We start from the raw sequence: 23,506 nt of genomic DNA on the forward strand, positions 1-23,506 counted from the left end.
AGAGGGGGAACGAAACGGGTGAAGCGCTGGTCACCTCGACGGCCGCAGAGGGCCAGGTGTCGAGGGAACAACGCTACAACCGGCGGGAGGCGGATCTTGTTCCATCGAGACGTCGCCAGCGGCGGCCGCTTTCCCGGGTTGCGTAGGAGGGGCAGCATCATTCGCCGACGAGAGGCCAGCTGAGCGCCTGGCAGCAGAGCGTCCCAGCGAAACTGAGGACGGCCGGGAGCAGCGACTCACGGATGGAGCGTCAGACGAAACGCACCGGGGTGGAGAGGGGGATAAAGATTTCTTCTTGGAGGCCTTCTTGGAAGGCCGATGAGGCACGGGGATGGTGGGCTGGACCCGAAGAAGGTCCTCATGCGCGGGGTCCATTTTGGAACGCTGAGGCATAGACCCCGGATGGGGTGAGGAGGTGGAGGGGGGACAGGATAGAGGTGAGGATACTGTGGAAGGAGTGGACACGACTGAGGCAAACGATGTTGTCAATGTCACGGGATGGAGGCGGTCATACTTCTTCCCGGCCACAGAATAAGAGAGATGATCCAAAGTTTTTAATTCTTGAATCTTCTCCTTCTGATACACGGGGCAGTCTAAAGATCTAGGCGAGTGGATGCCAGGACAATTGACGCACCGAGGTGGTGGGGTGCATGTATGTTCCTCACGAAGAGGACGTCCGCAATCGCCACAAAGGGGCTCAGCCTCACACCGTGACGACATGTGCCCAAAGCACAAACACCGAAAGCAGCACATAGGAGGCGGGACGTAAGGTCACACGTCACACCGGTAGCACATCACCTTTACCTTCTCCGGGAGAACGTCCCCCTCGAAGGCGAGGATAAAGGCTCCGATGTCGATGCGATTGTCTTTGGGGCCGCGCTGAACTCGCCGGACGAAATGCACCCCTCGGCGCTCCAGGTTGGCCCTGAGCTCCTCATCAGGTTGCAGCAGGAGGTCCCGATGAAAAATAACCCCCTGCGTCCTATTCAGTGCCTGATGCGGGACAATAGACACTGGGATGTCCCATAGTCGGTCACATGCCTGGAGTGCTGCCGACTGTGTGGCGGAGGCGGTCTTTATAAGAACGGACCCAGAACGCATTTTACTGAGAGCCTCGATTTCCCCGAAGATGTCCTCGATGTGCTGGACAAAGAACATGGGCTTGGAGGTGGCGAACGTCCCCCCATCGGTCCGAGAACAGACTAAATAGCGGGGGAAGTACTTCGCCCCAAGCCGGCGGGCCTGTCCTTCCTCCCAGGGAGTGGCCAAGGGGGAAAGGGCAGGAGAACCAGAACCAGAGACAGTACCTTTCTTTTTAAAAGACTCGGCCGCAGAGCGACCTGATACATGTTGACGTTTCATCTGCGAAACGTCCGCCCCGATACCACCCACTCCGACCAGGGGCTCTCCCCACAGGCGCCATCCAGCCTCAGCAAGGGCCACCTGGCAGGATGACTGTTGCTGGGAGTCCCGATGCCCCAAGGAGACGGGCATCTACTCCTTGGCCGACGTGGGGAGGGTGCAGCTCAGGTATCGGCAGTACGATCCCTATGTTGTCAGGGGGCTACAACCTAGAGGGTGCATGACGACCCCACCACAACGGGCTGGCTACCGTGCTGGATTTCGGGTGCCATGGAAAGTCCATCATGATCGTAGGTGCAGATGGGGACGCACTATGGGCGTAACTTATGCAACCCATCAGGCGTTTAGGCTCAATTTGAGGAATAATGGGTGTGGTTACAACGCCGTTACAATGCTGAATGCCAAGGTCTTAGTGCACTGAGGACCAGTGATACACCACGTAAGGCATCCTTCCCCAAAAGGCTCGTACTTCTATAGAATTTTGAAAAAAGGAGGTCAAACCCCAAGGGGGACCATCACATGGAAGGCCGAAACGGTTGAAACTCATTTTAGTCACCTCTTACGATAGGCAGGAATACCTCAGGCCTATTCTTACCCCCGAACCCGCAGGGGGGACAAGCGAGCAAGGCAGAGGATGCTGTTTTTATTAAGACTGACCCTGACCGCATTTTGGACAAGCCCTCCACCTCCCCGTACTTGTCCTCTAAATGTTCTACAAAGAACTGAGGCTTCACGGACACAAAGGATTCCCCATCAGCTCTGGTACAGACGAGATACCGGGGCAAATACCTTTCGCTGTCATTCATAGCCTTTCATTCCTCCCACGGAATGCTTTTGAATGCTTAGAGACAGCTGGTGGCTGGCCACCAGCAAGAGAAGATGTGCCACACTTCATTGTGTGTCATCCACCCTGATGCCACATACTCCGACCAAGGGCCCTCCCCACGGGTGCCACCCAGCCACAGCAAAGGCCACTTGGCAGGATGACCATTGCCGGGAGTCCTGATGCCCCAGGGAGATGGGCATCTACTCCTTGGCATACATGGGGAGTTAATGGCGCAGGCATCAGTAGAGCGATCCCTGTGTTGTCAGGGGGCTACAACCAACAGGGTACACCACAACGGACTGGCTACCATGCTGGATTTTAGGTGACATGTAGTCCATGGTCGCCATCAGTGCAGAAAGTGGCACTGAACATTGCATGGTGGAAAGTGCACGCGGGAACAGATCCATGCCCAAGAGATGGAGAGCGGGCAGGACTGCAATGTAACGATGAATAAGCTGACGAAAGTTCTCAATGCAAGATGGACAGTGCACCAAGTAAGGCTCTCTTCCCCAATCGGTTCGCTCTTTGGAAAAATTTGGAGATATGTAGGTCAAACCCGACAGGGGATCATCACATAAGGCCGAAACGTTTGAGACTCCTTTTAGTCGCCTCGTACAACAGGCAGGAATACCACGGGCCTATTCTAACCCCTGAACCTACAGGGGGGTTTAGAATTTTATCAAACTTCAAAATAAACAAGGTGTTCCATTAGAGTAGCATGAGTCTCAAAGTTTTCTGTCATAGGAAATGTTTGGGAACCCCTGCTCTAGATGGCCCATGAATAGGTTGGCATAGGATGGTGGCATGCAGGTGCCCATCACTGTAACAAGGACTTGTTTGCAGGTGGATGCTTCAAAGGTGAAGTAATTGTGGGTGAGGATATAACTGGTCATGGTGACCAGGAAGGAAGTTGTAGGTCTGAAGTCAGTTGGGTGTTGGGAAAGGTAGTGTTGAATAGTGGCAATGTCATGGACATTGGGATGTTAGTGCAGAGAAATGTGGCATAAATAGTTATGCACAGGGGATCATGTAGTATAGGAACAGGAAATGTGGAGTCGGTGGAGGAAACTGTTGGTATGTTTTATATAGGAGGGTAGATTAGGTTGAAGGTTTAGTCCACAAGAGCAGAGGTTATCTCAATGGGGGCACAGCAACTGGGCCACAATGGAGCATCATAGGTGGCTCTATTTTTAAAAAGCGTGTTGAAGGTAAGAATGCAGGGAACAGTAGGTGTGAGGAGAGAAACAGACTCAGGTGAGAGGTTCTGGGATGGGCCGGATTTGAGGAGAGACTGGAGATCTTATTGGATTTTGGAATGGGGTCACTGTGGCAGGGTTTGTAGATAGACGAATCTGACAGGTGGCTGAGACCCCCCCCCCCCCCCCCCTATTCCATGTGGTTCAAAACTCGCAGCCGTGGAGCCTTTGTCAGCAGGTTGGGTTCAGTTTTTAGACAGTGGGTTGCAGTTCTTTCTGCAGATGTAACATTGGTTTCCATGTTGAAGGATTTGGGGAATGAGGTGAGGCAAGGTTTGAGGTTCTCAAATAAAATAAAATAATAATAATTTTTTTTAGATTTTTACATGCCCTCTATTTCCTGCAAAAAACAGTTTTTGTTTCATATAAATACGACAATTATTTCATGAGTTACGATGGTTTTCATGACGCTCTGTGCGATCTGGAATTTAAATGCCACACCTTTTTTGCACCAAAATGATAATGCACAGATTTCTTTTATTCCTTGTATATTATTTCCTGCTTCTATTTCTAAATTAGAATGCATTGGGCATGTCAAGAAGAGAATCAAATTCAGGTTGAGAAGATTATTAAAAGATAAGCCAAAAATAGTACTGGAAGAGGGTAAGAAGATAGGAGGCAAAGGTAGCCTGACAAATGTTAAAATAGATAGGTTACAGAATTATTATGGCTTGGCCAGAAGCAGAAATGTTGGGAATTTAGAAAACATGAAAAAAGCAGTATGAGCTATGTTTCTCTATAAGTTTTCCACAAATGAAAACCCCCAGCACTATCTATGCACAAATAATCTTGACACTTGGTACAAGTACAGGAGAAGTGCAACTTATGACCACAAACATTCTTTACCTGCAGCAGTAATGAATGAAATGAAATCTATATTTAGAGCTCTTTGCAAAGGTACTTTGTTGAAGAAATGTGTTCATGGAGAACTGCAAAATTTAAATGAATGTGTGAATTCTGTCATCTGGACCCGGTAACCAAAAACTGTATTTGTACAGATTACAACCCTCAAATTTGGTGTTTATGAAGCTACTGTATGCTTTAATGATGGTGTAACAGGAAAACTGGATGTTTTGGAAGTACTGGGCATAAAATCTAGTGAAAATACTGCAAAATTCTTGGTGCAAATGTCAAAAGAGAGAAACTCAAAGCATAGACTGCTTTCTTTTATAATGCACAAAAGAAGCTAGGCAGGAAAGAAGAGACACCAAGAGAAAAGAAGATCAGTATGATTCAGATGATGCTCAGCACAATAATACACTCCTGGAAATGGAAAAAAGAACACCTTGACAACGGTGTGTCAGACCCACCATACTTGCTCCAGACACTGCGAGAGGGCTGTACAAGCAATGATCACACGCACGGCACAGCGGACACACCAGGAACCGCGGTGTTGGCCATCGAATGGCGCTAGCTGCGCAGCATTTGTGCACCGCCGCCGTCAGTGTCAGCCAGTTTGCCGTGGCATACGGAGCTCCATCACAGTCTTTAACACTGGTAGCATGCCGCGACAGCGTGGACGTGAACCGTATGTGCAGTTGACGGACTTTGAGCGAGGGCGTATAGTGGGCATGCGGGAGGCCGGGTGGATGTACCGCCGAATTGCTCAACACGTGGGGCGTGAGGTCTCCACAGTACATCGATGTTGCCGCCAGTGGTCGGCGGAAGGTGCACGTGCCCGTCGACCTGGGACCGGACCGCAGCGACGCACGGATGCACGCCAAGACCGTAGGATCCTACGCAGTGTCGTAGGGGACCGCACTGCCACTTCCCAGCAAATTAGGGACACTGTTGCTCCTGGGGTATCGGCGAGGACCATTCGCAACCGTCTCCATGAAGCTGGGCTACGGTCCCGCACACCGTTAGGCCGTCTTCCGCTCACGCCCCAACATCGTGCAGCCCGCCTCCAGTGGTGTCGCGACAGGCGTGAATGGAGGGACGAATGGAGACGTGTCGTCTTCAGCGATGAGAGTCGCTTCTGCCTTGGTGCCAATGATGGTCGTATGCGTGTTTAGCGCCGTGCAGGTGAGCGCCACAATCAGGACTGCATACGACCGAGGCACACAGGGCCAACACCCGGCATCATGGTGTTCGTCGAGGGGACACTGAATAGTGCACGGTACATCCAAACCGTCATCGAACCCATCGTTCTACCATTCCTAGACCGGCAAGAGAACTTTCTGTTCCAACAGGACAATGCACGTCCGCATGTATCCCGTGCCACCCAACGTGCTCTAGAAGGTGTAAGTCAACTACCCTGGCCAGCAAGATCTCCGGATCTGTCCCCCATTGAGCATGTTTGGTACTGGATGAAGCGTCGTCTCACGCGGTCTGCACGTCCAGCACGAACGCTGGTCCAACTGAGGCGCCAGGTGGAAATGGCATGGCAAGCCGTTCCACAGGACTACATCCAGCATCTCTACGATCATCTCCATGGGAGAATAGCAGCCTGCATTGCTGCGAAAGGTGGATATACACTGTACTAGTGCTGACATTGTGCATGCTCTGTTGCCTGTGTCTATGTGCCTGTGGTTCTGTCAGTGTGATCATGTGATGTATCTGACCCCAGGAATGTGTCAATAAAGTTTCCCCTTCCTGGGACAATGAATTCACGGTGTTCTTATTTCAATTTCCAGGAGTGTATTAGTAGTAAGCACTTCTCATCAATAACTATACTAAAACTACAATATTAAACTTTAAACAGGTTTTTCTGAAAACTACATTTTTTGACTTTCAGGTATCATTATTTTCTAAACTAATTGGGTTGGAAATATGAAATTTGGTCAATTTGTACTCAGGATGGTAATGAGTTTTACAAGTAACTTGAGAACCACCAACCCAACAGAAACTGTTTATAATAATTAAAGTACTAAAAAATGTGAAATTTTATTACTGAAAGAATAAAAAAATTTTTTTCTTCAAATCCATTAGAGGTACTCTGTTCATTTTACTTGTAAACACAGGCATATATGTTATATACATTCCATAAAAATTTCAATTTCAACACGGTTCTTTTGCAAAGTGTACCAAATTTGTAGTATTGGCAGAACAGGGGTAAAAATTTCCTTCCATCTCCCCTTCACAGGTGGTGATTTGGAGGCAATTGGGGTGGATCAGGGGCAGAGTATGACATTGGCTTCGAGTTGAGGCTGACTGGTAGGGCCGGTGGTGAAAAAAGTGTTTCCACTGTAGGAACTGGGAAAAGGAGAGAAGGCCTTTGAAAAATGCAGAATGACTGAATTTGAGAGAGGGGCAAAAAGCAAGGCCTCTGAAAGGGCTGATAATTCTCTTCATGACAGCCGTCCACTGACTTGCATCCCACATTATCATCCTTTTATTTTTCTCTTTGAACTTTGTGTTTTCATGCAGTTTTTAGTTTGTTTTCACCTTTCACTACTGACTTCACCTTTCTCGCACTCATCTGTTCTGTCTTTTTGGTGAATTTTTACCATGTATTTTATGTACATTGCTCAACAAAAGTTTGGAATACTATTGTAAAATGTATTCTATGACAGTAGAGGTTTCGCTGACCAAGGCACTTCATGCATTATCCAGTTAGAACCCATATACTGGACAGTGTTTACACTTGGCATGTTTTGCTTCCGTTTCCTAGCCATGTAAACACACCACCCCCACAGCAGTACTCTGCGAGCAGTCCAGTATCAACAACAGCTTTATTCAGTTTGTGTCCAGCAGTGCAGTAACATGCCACGTAGAAGTATACAATTAGGATTGTGGCTTTACCTTCAGCAGGTCATACACAGCAAGATGTTGGGTTACATGTCACTCAAAGTGGTGCGTCCAAGGTGTGGAGAAAGCAGAGAGAGATGCGAAATTTGAATGATAGACCTCGCAGTGGTCATCCTCATATGGCAATACCAATGCAGGATTGTTTCCTGCAACTGTCGGCTTGCAGGTGCCCAACATCAACTGCCAGAAATATTGGAAATAACTTCTCTTGAGCAACAGGAATTTGTATCTCAAACCAAACAGTGCGTAGAATATTGCATCAGGGTGGTCTTCATTCCAGAAGACCAATGAGAAGTTTTGCACTCAACCAATGGAGCCAACGCAATCGAAGGACCTGGGCTCTTGTATATCATCACTGGGCCACAGAAGAAGGGAGTAATGTCACGTTTGCTCATAGACCAGGATTAGTTTGTGATTGGACACTAAACGTGTTAGGGTTTGGATACATGCTAGAAGACACCAGGAATGCCGATATGTTCAGGAGGTCCATCCATTTTCAGTTTTGAGTGTAATGTTCTGGGCGGCAATAATGATGGGACAGCTAATCATTCTAACTCCCTTCTATGGCTATTTGACTGGTTCCTGACACCTCCAAAAGGTCCTACAAATGATTGTAAGGGCCTACAGACGTGAAGTCGGTGACAACTTCATCCTAGTCAATGACAATGCAAGACCGCACCGTACTCTAGCAGTGTCTCGGTATCTTCAAAGATATAACATCAACCAAATGCATGGGCCAGTACAGACATGAATGCAATTAAGCGTGCATGAGACTTGTTGAAGGTGGCCATTGCACAGTGTCTGAATCCACTTGACAGTCTTCAGGACACCTCACTAAAGTTGCCATTGAGGAGTGGGACCTCATACCCCATGATAAACTTGATGGTCTCATACAGAGCACGTCTCACAGAGTGGAAGAACTCATCCATGTGGAGGTGGGTCATACAAAAGACTGATAATAAAAAGATTTTCACTCATTTGGTTTGCAAGATGTACATTTAGGAGAGAGCCTGTTCTTAACTAACCAAAATCATTCTTGTTTTCAGAAGGAACTATGTTTATTTTGTTAATGAAGTATTGTACAAATCTCAGCGAGTGTATTATAAGAAGTCATTATAGTAAACTCTACGACATTCCAAACTTTTGTTGCAATGTGTATTTCTACAAGTCTTTTTCAACATATTTTTACGTAATTTATGTTTTATTCTCCACCATAGATCTTAGCTCCTTCCATTTGTGGCAATACAGAGAAGTTCCCTTATCCCTTGCCAAAACCCAATCCCACATATTGATCCCGCATTGTTGCTAAGCTCATGGAATACCCCCGAATGGCCTTGCTATCAAATTACCCATCTCTGGCTGCAACCCTACCTTCCCCAATGACCTCCAGCTGTTCAAATTCTGCCAGTCAACACCCTTCACCAACCCAGTCCTGCAGGACAATGTAAATTAAATCATGCCCAAACCTCCTTGCAATGCCTCCCATTCATCCACAATATTCTCCTGCTCTGCAAGCCCAAATGCTTGGATCCCTTCTCTCACATCGAAACTCTTGCTCTCCAGGCAATACAACAGCATCTGCACCACCACCTCAAAATACTCTCCCACCTGTTCACTTCCCACTCACATCTTGGACTACCATATTCACCACCTCTACAACAGACTCCATATTTTCCCTACAATCCCCCTTGCAGACCTACTACATTTACCAAACCCTCAAAAACTCCCTCCCACAACCATACAGAATCCAGAAGATAGATTGACCTGAAACACAGTCACAGGATAATAATAATAATAATTTTTTTTGAGAAGTGCATAATTTTACACTTCTGTATGTTAAAAGCAAGTGGGCAATCTTTGCAAATTTCAGTGAGTATTTCTGCAGTTATTTTCAGACAGTACATCATATGTAACAGCATCGTCTGTGGAAAGTCTGAGGTTGCCATTAATATTGTCAGCCAAGACATTAATATTAAACTTGAAAAACCAGGTTACTGAAATGCTTCTCTGGGGGAAACCTGAAGTTACTCCTACTTCTATCAATGACTCTTCCATGCTCCACACTGCCCACCAAAGAAATCCTCAATCCTGTCATAAATTTTTTTAAAAATATGATCGTACTTTTGTTAATAAATATTGGTGTGGTACTGAGCTGCGAGCTTTTTGAAAGTTAAGACGTACTCCATTCACTTGATTTCCTGGATGCACAGCTTTCATGATACCAACTGAGATAAGCACCAAATCTTTTCAGAATCGATGCTGGTTGGCATGAAGGACATCACTCTGTTTCAGATAGCCACACATTTGAGCTCAGAACATGTTCTAGAATTCTGCAATACATGGACATCAATGAAACTGGACAGTAGTTTTGTGGATCACTTCTGTTACCCCTCTTGTAGACAGTTGTGACTTACGACCCACCAATGAACACAGTTCTTTATGCAAGAAACCTATAGTGTTAAATGATTAATATGGGAGCAAACTCAGTGGCAAATTGTATATAGAATCTGACATGGACCCCATCTGGCCCTGGAGCCTTGTCCAATTTTAGCTGTTTATCAACACCACTGACACTAATAACTGTGTTACTCATATTTGCAGTGGTGTGAGAAACAAATTGGGACAGTACATCTAAGCATAGGAAGATTTGAAAATGGAACTCAGAATTTCTGCTTCTGCTAGCTCCGATTTCTGTTTCGTTTTGTCTTATCTTGTCCATGAGTGTCAGGATTTCAACTTTGGTGCCACGATTAGATTTTGTATGATTAGAATAACTTGGATTTTGTGAGAGATCTTGTTACACGAGTCTGCCATAGTAGTCACTGAAGTCTTTGCGCATTGCCCTTTTGATGTCCAAATGTGTTTCACTCAACATGTCTCTATCTATGGTCCTTTGGTTTATTTTAGATGTATTATGCAGAAATCTGTTTCTTTAGACGTTTCTTTGCAGTGACTGTATACCACAGTGTACCTCTCATATGAACTGTTCTACCTGGAATGTATTTATTGACTGTATGGTCTGTTATACTTGTCACAGTTCTCCTTCGCATAAGTAAATGTTTTGAAATCCTCTTTGAGATGTGACATGACTGCCTCTTTATCTAAGTTACTAAATATTTTTATTAAATATGCAAGTCTGCCTACTTGTTATAGCTGTCCTTTGCACTTTAGAAATTATTGTTGCTACAATTGCCTCGTGGTCACTGATACCAATTTCAATATGGACATCTCCAAAAAAGTTGGGTCTATTTGTTGCCATTAGATCTAATATATTTCCATCATGTGTGGGCCCCTGGACCAACTGTTTAAAGGACCACACCCAAGTATATCTCAGGCTGCAATGTTTCAAGATGGGTGAGCCACCTATCACTTGAAAATGGGATCAGTTTTGTTTGAGAACAACATATGGATGCCTCACTACCTGCTGAAAGGTGCTGCCCTCTATCATCAGTTTACAAAATTACTTCAATAGATGCAGTAGCAAGCATAAGAGCTGCTGTTGCAACTGACTGAGGCTGCGTTGCCATGAGATTCGTATATATACTAATTAGGTTTTGATGTTTTGCCATGAGATTCGTATATATACTCATTAGGTTTTGATGTTTTCTGTAATTCTGCTACAAAGATGTGACATATGAGTGAGTGAGTAACAAAGTTTGGAAACTCCAGATTAAGAATTGGATTGTAGGGAGAAATACCTGAGTGAGAAAAGTCAGCAGAAACTGGTGAAGGGCCCATCTAGAAAGGCATAACTGTGGTTCAAGAATCTGTTCCTAGTGCAATAAGCTTGTAGGAGTACACTTTTCTGACAAAATTCCTGCTGTTGAAATGAAGTATTGCCGAACAATGGTTTGCAAGATGTGTTCAGAGAAGATTAAAACAATCTACTGGCAAAGCAAGCTAGAAAGAAACAAGTTGATATTGCCCTAATTGCAACATACTTCTCTTGATGCCTGAATGTTTCAGACTTTTCCATACAAAAGCCAGTTACATATAAAATAGCTTATTGTAAAATCTGTAATCTGTGATGGTACTCAAACCCACGCTAGAGTCTAGCAAAAGAACTGACTGAATGGTGGAGCCAACACAATAACAGAACGTCAACAGCAGCCTAAGTAACAACGAAGTGCAACGAACTTTCGACACAAACCTGTAAACAGGTCAAGTACAAGCCACAATCCAAATTGATATCAAAGAGGAAAACCAATACCAAAGTGAAGTCATCAAAGAGAAGTGAGTAGTACTGTGGAGATAGTAACGAATGTTATCAGATGAAGTACATGACTAACTGATCAGTCGAAGTTTAACGGTATTTATGCCAGCCACAAGGGATACTACTGGTCATTGTATTCATGTGGCAATATGGTGGTGCACTCACTAGGTGAGTGCAGTTCTTTGACAACACTACCCTCTATCATCCATCGAGGTGGATTTGCTTGTTTGCTTCGGCAAGCATACAACTTCCGCCCTATACCAGATAAGTAATAGGATTTATTTACTTTTAAATGTATCTATCAGTAGTTTTTATAGTAGAAATTTCTAGCAGAATGTGAACACTTAATAATAAGGAGACCACTCACCACTGAAAACCACAAGTTTGAGTCACTGACAGTGACACACAATACAGCAATACTTGTTAGCTTTTTTGAGGCTACACTACTCAGTGCACCTGTGTGTGTGTGTGTGTGTGTGTGTGTGTGTGTGTGTGTGTGAGTGGGGGGGGGGGGGGGGGGGGCACATGCACATGAATGCTCCAGCTCGAGAAAGGATTTAGTCCAAAGGTAGCAAGTTCGTGTTCTCTCTCTCTCTCTCTCTCTCTCTCTCTCTCTCTCTCGTGTGTCCCTTGTCGAGAACTTGATAGTTTTGCTTTTTGGTGAGTTGTCTCCTGTACTTCTGAAATATAAGCAGTATTTGTAATTTCACATTGTGAAGGTAAGTAGTTATCAGCCATTTTGTATTCTAGTAATATTACAATTTTCTTGAGTTAATTTTACTTTTCACGCAAATGTTTGCACTTCATATACAGCTGAACATAATTCACAAGCACTGAATGCTAACAAGGTTATTAACAGTCAAAGAATTTTCAGAAAAACAAGGATATTTGCCATACCTCAAACCTTGTATCACCTGTACTTCTACTGAGATCTCTGAATTCTAATTGTATAGTTGTAACTTCTGATGTGCTGCTGTCAGGACTCCATTTGGGTGAATGTGCCTTATGGGTAGCTAAATTGACATCAGAATATGGTACTCCAGATTCAGTTGAGAAACATGGTAATAGTCTTGTCCCCAAGTCTACCTGAAAGATTAATGTGAATTAATACTCTCTACATGTGATCAACATCTGTTTAAGGAGGTTACTACCTGCATAACAAAGTCATGATTATATGAAGATGTCCAAGGCACAAGTGTCAAAGTAAACAAAGAAATCGGCTAACAGTCTGAAAGGTATCACAACAACTTAATTCAGTGGTATATACATACATCACAATACATTTATTACATATAGTCTTTCTTAAGGTGATATTTCCTTTTGTTCCTCCAGCATACAGTCCAATCCACCAACTCCTTCAGTTAGGAATTTTTACAGCATATTTTAAACATACTGTACAAGTGAACAGACACTGATCATGCACATCATTGTAAGTCACTGTCCATTAAGTTTGTGATACACAAATTTCAGGTGGCTTTCAAGACAGTTAATAACATAAATAAAAATAAAAGTTCCACAATGGTGAACATGAAAAACTAAAAACTACATTTAACATCCATATTTTGGAAGCCATCTTATGGTGCGTGGCACAGGGTGTGTACCACTGTCCATATGAGCTCAAATTTCTGTAACTTCACCTTCATGTTCTTTCTGCGAGATCTATGTAGAAATAAGCATTATCCTAGTGACTCTTCTAAGAAAGAACTTAAACAGTAAACCACACCTTGATGAGCATCTCTCTTGTAGCATCTGCCACTGGAGCTGAATGAACATCTCTGCGAAACATTCATGCTTACTAAATGAACCTGTAACAAACTTACCTTCTCTTCTTTGAATCTTTTCTGTTTCCTCTATGAATCCTATCTAGTATGAGCAATATTTCAAGTACTGATTAAATGAGAGTTCTGTGAGATACTTCCTCACTGGGCTGACTATGCTGCCAGAGGAGTCTTCCAATGAATGTCAGTCTGGCATTCCCTATGATTATTTTTATGCTGTTGTTACACTTTCAATCGTTCCATAGGTATACACACAGATGTTGTAGTTGTGGTTTTCAGTCCTGAGACTGGTTTGATGCAGCTCTCCATGCTACTCTATCCTGTGCAAGGTGGTTCATCTCCCAGTACCTACTGCAACCTACATCCTTCTGAATCTGCTTAGTGTATTCATCTCTTGGTCCCCTCTATGATTTTTACCCTCCACGCTGCCCTCCAATACTAAATTGGTGATCCCTTGATGCCTCAGAACATTTCCTACCAACTGATCCCTTCTTTTAGTCAAGTTGTGCCATAAACTCCTCTTCTCCCCAATTCTATTCAATACCTCCTCATTAGTTACGTGATCTACCCAACTAATCTTCAGCATTCTTCTGAAGCACCACATTTCAAAAGCTTCAATTCTCTTCTTGTCTAAACTATTTATCATCCATGTTTCACTTCCATACATGGCTACACTCCATACAAATACTTCCAGAAATGACTTCCTGAGACTTAAATCTATACTCGATGTTAACAAATTTCTCTTCTTCAGAAACGCTTTCCTTGCCATTGCCAGTCTACATTTTATGTCCTCTCTACTTCGACCATCATCAGTTATTTTGCGCCCCAAATAGCAAAACTCCTTTACTACTTTAAGTGTCTCATTTCCTAATCTAATACCCTCAGCACCAACCAACTTAATTCAACTACATTCCATTATCCTCGTTTTGCTTTTGTTGATGTTCATCTTATACCGTTCTTTCAAGGCACTGTCCAATCCGTTCAATTGCTCTTCCAAGTCCTTTGCTGTCTCTGACAGAATTACAGTGTTATCGGCGAACCTCAAAGTTTTTATTTCTTCTCCATGGATTTTAATACCTACTCCGAACTTTTCTTTTGTTTTCTTTACTGCTTGCTCAATATACAGATTGAATAGCATCGGGGAGAGGCTACAACCCTGTCTCACTTCCTTCCCAACCACTGCTTCCCTTTCATGTCCCTCGACTCTTATAACTGCCATCTGATTTCTGTACAAACTGTAAATAGCCTTTCGTTCCTGTATTTTACCCCAGCCACCTTCAGAGTTTGAAAGAGAGTATTCCAGTCAACATTGTCAAAAGCTTTCTCCAAGTCTACAAATGCTAGAAATGTAGGTTTGCCTTTCCTTAATCTAGCTTCTAAGATAAGTCGTAGGGTCATTATTGCCTCACGTGTTCCAACACTTTTACAGAGTCCAAACCGATCTTCCCCGAGGTCGGCTTGTACCAGTTTTCCCATTCATCTGTAAAGAATTCGCATTAGTATTTTGCAGCTGTGACTTATTTAACTGCTAGTTCGGTAATTTTCACATCTGTCAACACGTGCTTTCTTTGGAATTATTATATTCTTCTTGAAGTCTGAGGGAATTTCGCCTGTCTCATACATCTTGCTCACCAGATGGTAGAGTTTTGTCAGGACTGGCTCTCCCAAGGCTGTCAGTAGTTCTAATGGAATGTTGTCTACTCCCGGGGCCTTGTTTCAACTTAGGTCTTTCAGTGCTCTGTCAAACTTTTCACGCAGTGTCATATCTCCCATTTCATCATCATCTACATCCTCTTCCATATCCATAATATTGTCCTGAAGAACATCGCCCCTGTATAGACCCTCTATATACTTCTTTCATCTTTCTGCTTTCCCTTCTTTGCTTAGAACTGGGTTTCCATCTAAGCTCTTGATATTCATGCAAGTGGTTCTCTTTTCTCCAAAGATCTCTTTAATTTTCCTGTAGGCAGTATCTATCTTACCCCTCGTGAGATAAGCCTCTACATCCTTACATTTCTCCTCTAGCCACCCCTGCTTAGCCATTTTGCACTTCCTGTGGATCTCATTTTTGAGACGTTTGTATTTCTTTTTACCTGCTTCATTTACTGATTTACTGCATTTTTGTATTTTCTCCTTTCATCAATTAAATTCAGTATCTCTTCTGTTACTCAAGGATTTCTACTAGCCCTCGTCTTTTTACCTACTTGATCCTCTGCTGCCTTCACTACTTCATCCCTCAAAGCTACCCATTCTTCTTCTACTGTATTTTCTTTCCCCTATTCCTGTCAATTGTTCCCTTGTGCTCTCCCTGAAACTCTGTCCAACCTCTGGTTCTTTCAGTTTATCCGGGTTTCATCTCCTTAAATTCCCATCTTTTTGCAGTTTCTTCAGTTTTAATCTACAGTTCATAACCAATAGATTGTGGTCAGAATTCACATCTGCCCCTGGAAATGTCTTACAATTTAAAACCTGGTTCCTAAATCTCTGTCTTACCATTATATTATCTATCTGAAACCTTCTAGTATCTCCAGGGTTCTTCCATGTATACAACCTTCTTTCATGATTCTTGAACCAAGTGTTAGCTATGGTTAAGTTATGCACTGTGCAACATTCTACCAGGCGGCTTCCTCTTTCATTGCTTAGCCCCAATCCATATTCACCTACTATGTTTCCTTCTCCTCCTTTTCCTAGTGTCGAATTCCAGTCACCCATGACTATTAAATTTTTGTCTCCCTTCACTACCTGAATAATTTCTTTTATCTCATCATATATTTAATCAATTTCTTCATCATTTGCAGAGCTAGTTGGCATATAAACTTGTACTACTATAGTAGGTTTGGGCTTCGTGTCTATCTTGGCCACAATAATGCGTTCACTATGCTGTTTGTAGTAGCTTACCCGCACTCCTATTTTTTTTTATTCATTATTGAACCTACTCCTGCATTACCCTATTTGATTTTGTATTTATAACCCTGTATTCACCTGACCAAAAGTCTTGTTCCTCCTGCCTCCAAACTTCACTAATTCTCACTATATCTAACTTTAACCTATCCATTTCCCTTTATAAATTTTCTAACCTACCTTCCCGATTAAGCGATCTGACATTCCACGCTCTGACCCGTAGAATGCCAGTTTTCTTTCTCCTCCATAACGACATCCTCTTGATTAGTCCCTGCCCGGAGATCCGAATGGGGGACTATTTTACCTCCAGAATATTTTACCCAAGAGGATGCCATCATCATTTAATCATACAGTAGAGCTGCATTTCCTCGGGAAAAATTACGGCTGTAGTTTCCCCTTGCTTTCAGCTGTTCGCAGTACCACATATGTGCGGATGGATGTGTGTGTGTGTGTGTGTGTGTGTGTGTGTGTGTGTGTGTGTGTGTGCGCGCGCGCGCGCACACGAGTGTATACCTGTCCCTTTTTCCCCTAAGGTAAGTCTTTCCGCTCCTGGGATTGGAATGACTCCTTACCCTCTCCCTTAAAACCCACATCCTTTCGTCTTTCCCTCTTCTTCCCTCTTTCCTGATGAAGCAACCGTGGGTTGCGAAAGCTTGAAATGTGTGTGTGTGTGTGTGTGTGTGTGTGTTTGTTATTGTCTCTATCAACGTACCAACGCTTTTGTTTGGTAAGTTACAGAATCTTTGTTTTTAGATATATTTTTCCCACGTGGAATGTTTCCCTCTATTATTTGTATATATAATCTTGGGAACAACAGTGGATGATGGGAGAAGCAGTCTTTCTGGTGAGGGTAAGGAGGCTGAGGTGGGGAGTGGAAAGTATACCACGGTAGGGGTGTGAGACGGTAAAGTGCTGCTTGTGAGAGCATATTGGAACACAGTGGGGACAGGGTAGGAAAGCTTGGTGCATTTGTGAGGTTAGAAGGAAAGGGGGGGGGGGGGGGGGGGAGTGAGTGAGTGAGTGGAGTGGGAAAGCAGAGAAGTAAAAGGACTGTGGGTACACTGGTGGACAGAAGACTGTGTAGTGCTGGAGTGGGAACAGGGAAGGGGATAGTTAGGTGAAGGACAGTGACTACCGAAGATTGAGTCGAAGAGGGTTACAAAAATGTAGGATATATGGCAGAGAGAGTTCCCATCTGTGCAATTCCTTCTAAATCACAAAGGTGGGAACTCTTATATTGTACAATACTCCTTCGACAGGTTTGTGCTGAGCAAAGTTGGAAGAGACGATAAAGATTCAATGTGCTAAGACAGCTTTGTTAGAAAGCTGCTACGAAAGCAATGAGAGCTCCACTGCAGATTTACATGTAGCCAAAGTCTCAAAACAAACAAACTGAGTGAAAGCAAATTAGTGTAATGTGAGCCAAGATCAAAATGTCAACGGCCAGGAGTGTGGTATGCTGACCCCATGCCCCTTGGTACTTCATCCAATGATGAATGACTAAGGATCAAATGGCGGTTGGTCGACTATCACATGGGCTTCAGGGTCTGATTGCGGGGTTTCCTTTCCTTTCAATTTTTTGAGCCATGTGTGAAACACTCAATTAGTTCAAAATTGAAGTTCTGCCTACTGATCTGAAAGAAGGTCTTTAGAAATTTTGGTCTTATGTTAAATCAATAAATAGAACAAAGCTGTCTCTCCAGGAACTTTGTGACTGAAAAAGCATCGAAACTTCCTTCAGGCATTCACTTTACTATCATATATCCATGGCTCCAATAGGTGTATTAAATGAAACTTTATTAATACACTTACAAAACTACAATTTAAAATTTGTTGCTTCTACTCCAAATTCAGTCTTTTCCTTTTGTCCACAATATTTACTTTTCTGTTCATAACCCTGAAATGTTTCCTGGTTACATCTGTGACAGTTTTTGCTGAGTAATGCAATATGTTAGCTGTTAATGTCAAAATGCTCTTTTCTTGTTACCTACAGCTTGACTTTAAAATATCTCTCTCTCTCTCTCTCTCTCTCTCTCTCTCTCTCTCTCTCTCTCATTCCCTTCCTCCAAATTGGCATCTGGCTATATTTTATATATGCCTCATACCATTTACTTTTCCTTTCTGGGCTGCTTCTGAGTGCTGAAAACTTGACGACAGACTAGTTTCTGCACATTACTAAATGAGAGAATTTCCTTCTTTCATAAACCACATATATTATAACAACTTTTTAAATCAGGAAACAACTTCAAACAATTTCCAGTCTGCTTGACAAATATATTTCAAATACATTCACAGTGAACAGAGTTACAATTACAGACTCCACTCTCCAACTTCTTTTGTTTCGTGACTTTTGTTATGCATTTTCATGGCGGTCTTCTTCTAGGGAGGCCAGCACAACTCTGAGGCGGTGATCCGCTGCACGAAGAAAACTTAACCCTTAATTGGCAACATGTAAAAAATATGCGCTAATGCTAACGTCTGTCTGGGAGACTGAGATTACCAAATTTTGCAATTTATGCCTACTTTAGTAAATATTGAAAATAAATAGCAATTTAAAAGTGATGAAATATTAATACTAATATTTATATTGTGTTTACATCATAAATTGCATTACAATATGCAAAAATTACGTGTCTTTTCTTCATGAAATAGTTTATAAACTTCTTTATTCTTTTGCAAAATCCAAAAAATTAAATATTACCATTTCCAATTAAATAGTTTGTGACATGTTTTCTCAGGTATTTCAATAAATGTGGAAATAAAGAAAAAAAATTAGAAGTTTGTGCACATACTTTACGTATTTTCATGGCAGACTTTAAGCAAGGGGGTTTATCACATTTCACGCACTTGTATGCTGTCATTCTGTTCCAAATGTAGGGCCAGTAATGACAGTGTTTTCTCTTTTCTAGCTTGTCACTCTCTTTTTTGTGGCTCACCATCTCGCTACTCTTCACCCAAAAAATTTGAAACAGTTTTCCTACGTTCATATGGTAAGTTTGTAATCTGGAGCCTGTAACACCCCCATCCTTCCTTCCTTCCATTTATTGTCCATAATAAACAATGCCCAGACCAAGTAATTAATAAGCAAAGTCTTTTATGAAGATTTGGGAGGAACATAGATTACAATAAACTTCCAAGTTTACTTAGCTTGTGATGTTGAGATGGCGCCAGATCATATTGTCTATGGGTTTGATATTAAAGCTGAAAATCTAACATCTGGTCCTCATGGTTGGTTTGAACTAAATAAATTGGAAGACTATCGTTGCTTAATTTTTATGTAAATATATTTTCCACTGATTTTCTCACATTTCAGTATATCATACAGTATTCTGATATTTCACATTAACAAAGCTGAGATTACATTGGTCGCACCTATTATACAAAAATATGTCTAATCACGTCAGATGCAGGCTCAGTATTTCCACACACTGCAGAAATAACAATATTCCAAAGGGTTTACAATTTTTCTTAACAAATGAATTCCTTCTAGTTTTTGTTTCATTATTAATTTCGATTATTATTTCATAAATAAGAACGCAGTATGTCATTCTCAATGGAGAGAAGTCTTCCGAAGTAAGAGTGATTTCAGGTGTGCCGCAGGGGAGTGTCATTGGACCGTTGCTATTCACAATATACATACCGTATTTACTCGAATCTAAGCCGCACTTTTTTTCCGGTTTTTGTAATCCAAAAAACCGCCTGCGGCTTAGAATCGAGTGCAAAGCAAGCGGAAGTTCTGAAAAATGTTGGTAGGTGCCGCCACAACTAACTTCTGCCGTCGAATATATGTAGCGCTACAAGGAGATGCTTTGTAGGCACAGAGATAAATACTGGCGCCAAAATCTCTGCGTCAGTAAATAAATTAAAAAAAAAAAAAAAAAAGGTGGAAGACGAGCTTTTTCTCCGCCCCGAGTTTCGACCACTGCATTTTCGTACATTATCCAACGAAGTAAATACAAACTCCGTATTGTTCATCTTCGAATGTAGCAGACTTTCAATGTACTACGAAAATCCGACTGGCAAAACTGTTTGAGATGTTTGTCAATATGGCCAACTCTACGTTTTGAATTTTTTACTACCTGTGAGAAGAGGTGGTTGCTAATAGGAACCTGACGAAATGTGAATCACATGCAGTATTCTCTTCACCATAAGAATAATATGAATGTAAACATTATGCCATGTATTCTTTCGTGTTTGCTGCTATTTCATTTAAATCCTATCTGCCTAATAAACTACGAAACTAGAGTGAGACAACAGCAAACGCGGAAGAATATACGTATCGTGTCATGTTTACATTCGTATTTTTCTTATGCCTAATAGTGATACAGTCAGAAATTAAGCACGGCAACTGATTAGATTTTTAAATCTAAGATGACTAATTCCTGTGCAGAATTTGACGTACTAGAGAAGCGGCCGCAAAGATATTCAAACGGAGAAAAATTTTCGCCTAACTCTCGTTCAGAACATATTCTATCATATGCAGTCTATTATTTGGTTCTTGTTGATCATTATCAAAGAAAGCAGTGTAAGTAACAACAAACAGCAGTCTCTTGCCATTGTTTCGCTAGTGAGACGATTCCTCTCTTTTCTTTTTTTTTTAATTGTAAGCGGCGGTAGCGCGCACAAAAGCAAGCCATGCCGCGCGCGGCGACAGGCCGTAAACACGCACTATCAGAATGAGACAAACAATGCATGACACAGTACAGTAATGCATTTTCAGCTCAGAGTGACGTTAACACCTATAACAAAGAAAACTGCACTTATCAGATCAAAGCAAAATAAGCAATCGATTCAAACCAGACGAAGCACGTGAAAAGGAAGGGTACCCGTATAAATACGGACGGAGCGCCTGACGTATAGCAATGGCTACCTGGTAAAACTTAACTGTTAAGCTTACGACTCGAACCAAACTCCTGTAGCTGTATCGTCATTCATTCGACCTGAATTGTGTCTCGTATTACAATGGACCAACTTTGTTTTGATTTGGAGGTGCGGCCTAAAACTTTTCTCTCCCCTTGAATTTCGAGTCTCATTTTTCGGGTGCGGCTTAGATTCGAGTGCGTCTTAGATTCGAGTAAATACGGTAAATGACCTTGTGGATGACATCGGAAGTTCACTGAGGCTTTTTGCAGATGATGCTGTGGTGTATCGAAAGGTTGTAACAATGGAAAATTGTACTGAAATGCAGGAGGATCTGCAGCGAATTGACGCATGGTGCAGGGAATGGCAATTGAATCTCAATGTAGACAAGTGGAATGGTTGGTTGGTTGGTTTAAGGATTAAAGGGACCAACAAGTGTAATGTGCTGCGAATACATAGAAAGGTAGATCCCTTATCATTTAGCTACAAAATAGCAGGTCAGCAACTGGAAGCAGTTAATTCCATAAATTATCTGGGAGTACGCATTAGGAGTGATTTAAAATGGAATGATCATATAAAGTTGATCGTCGGTAAAGCAGATGCCAGACAGATTCATTGGAAGAATCCTAAGGAAATGCTATCCGAAAACAAAGGAAGTAGGTTACAGTACGCTTGTTCGCCCACTGCTTGAATACTGCTCAGCAGTGTGGGATCCGTACCAGACAGGGTTGATAGAAGAGAGAGAGATCCAACGGAGAGCAGCGCGCTTCGTTACAGGATCATTTACTAATTGCGAAAGCGTTATCGAGATGATAGATAAACTCCAGTGGAAGACTCTGCAGGAGAGACGCTCAGTAGCTCGGAATGGGCTTTTGTTAAAGTTTCGGGAACATACCTTCACCGAAGAGTCAAGCAGTATATTGCTCCCTCCTACGTACATCTCCCAAAGAGACCATGAGGATAAAATCAGAGAGATTAGAGCCCACACAGAAGCATACCGACAATCCTTCTTCCCACGAACAGTACGAGACTGGAGCAGAAGGGAGAACTGATAGAGGTGCTCAGGGTACCCTCCGCCACACACCGTCAGGTGGATTGCGGAGTATGGATGTAGATGTAGATAAATGAAGAAATAAACATAGTAAACAGTACAGGATTGCGTAATTAATAATAGAAATTTTAAGCGTGCAAGTAATTCATAATTTCAAATGTTTCTGAAAAAATAATTTTAGCTGTACATTCAGAACTAGTACTTTTTGATTATATCATCGAAATTAAAATATTTCAGAAAGCGATTCCTTTTCATAACTTTCAGCCTGAAATATAACATACTGTATATAAAATTATATGAAAGTTTTCAGAAAAGCAACTGAGATAATACTGACATGTCCAAAATTTGAAAATTTACTTGTACAGACAGCTACTATTGAGGATCCTGAGTGCGAAGGCATGCCAGTTCCCGGCGCAAATCCAAACTCCACCTGGCGTATTAGTGTCAAGTTCTGGTGTTCTGACCAGCCTATGGATGGTTTTTAAGGAGATTTTCCATCTGCCTCAGCGAATGCCGGGTGGTTCCCCTATTCTGCCTCAGTTACAGTGTGTTGGTGATTGCTGTGCAAACAGTTTCCATATACGTGTACACAATAATTACTCTACCACGCACACATTTGGGGTTACAATCGTCTGGTATGAGACGTTCCTGGGTGGGGGTCCACTGGGGGCCGAACCGCACAATAACCCTAAGTTCGGTGTGGGGTGGTGGGGTGGACTGCTGTGCCCTGTTGTGGGGTTGTGAACCACTGAGGTCTACAGTGGGACAAAGCCTCTCCGTTGTTTCTAGGTTACCAGTTTAATACAGTATAGTACAATACAATACAATACAATACAATACGATACAATACAGCACTATACTGTTGAGGGAAAGTAATGCTAGAGGAGGATGTCCTGTTACAATCCTTCTTTGTAATGTCTTCTGATTAAGCTCATCCCTATGTTCTTCATGAACTCAAATCTTGAAATTGTACTCTTATGTTAATAAGGCATTTGTGCAACTCACTGATCTTAGAAAGTAAGATATTGCCAATGGCCTTCTCCTCATTCACTAGTAATCTGAGAAGGTGCTGCAGATCATGTATAGAGTGTCTATGCCAGATTTCGGGGCATTATAGAAATTAATAATTGATGGTCTGTTACTTTTTTATGGGTATATGCAGAGTGGTGCATTGAAAAAAGCATTACAACTGCCCCAGATTTTTTTTGGAACAAAAGATAATTGTGTAATATCTTTGCTGAAACCATAAAAACTGGAGCCCACTTCTTTCTTCAGGTCAGGAAGAAACAAACTCTTTTGGAACTTCTCTTTTGTTGGATTTTGAGTTCCATCATATGTCAACTTGTTTTTTAGCAGCTTCTTACACAATTAAATGGAGGAAAACCAACTGTCTGCTGAGATATTCCTGTTTGTTCACATACATTTGGAAAGAAGAATCACGGACTGAGTCAGCTTTTAGAAATTTTTCTCTTATTCTGATAATGTTGCTCCATCATTATCATTCTCCAC

At 42.4% G+C, this 23,506-nt stretch overlaps 1 protein-coding gene across 2 annotated transcripts in view; it reads right to left on the minus strand.

Moving 5' to 3' along the window:
• The window catches only part of LOC126187497 (endoplasmic reticulum mannosyl-oligosaccharide 1,2-alpha-mannosidase), a 124,437-nt gene that overhangs the window by 32,650 nt on the left and 68,281 nt on the right, over positions 1-23,506 (minus strand). For both annotated transcript variants that reach the window (XM_049928611.1, XM_049928612.1), the window contains one exon: positions 12,305-12,493. In XM_049928611.1, the coding sequence (XP_049784568.1) occupies positions 12,305-12,493 (189 nt within the window). The remainder of the gene's footprint in view (positions 1-12,304; positions 12,494-23,506) is intronic.

This window comes from Schistocerca cancellata, chromosome 5, assembly GCF_023864275.1.
Source record: "Schistocerca cancellata isolate TAMUIC-IGC-003103 chromosome 5, iqSchCanc2.1, whole genome shotgun sequence".
Taxonomy (NCBI): domain Eukaryota; kingdom Metazoa; phylum Arthropoda; class Insecta; order Orthoptera; family Acrididae; genus Schistocerca; species Schistocerca cancellata.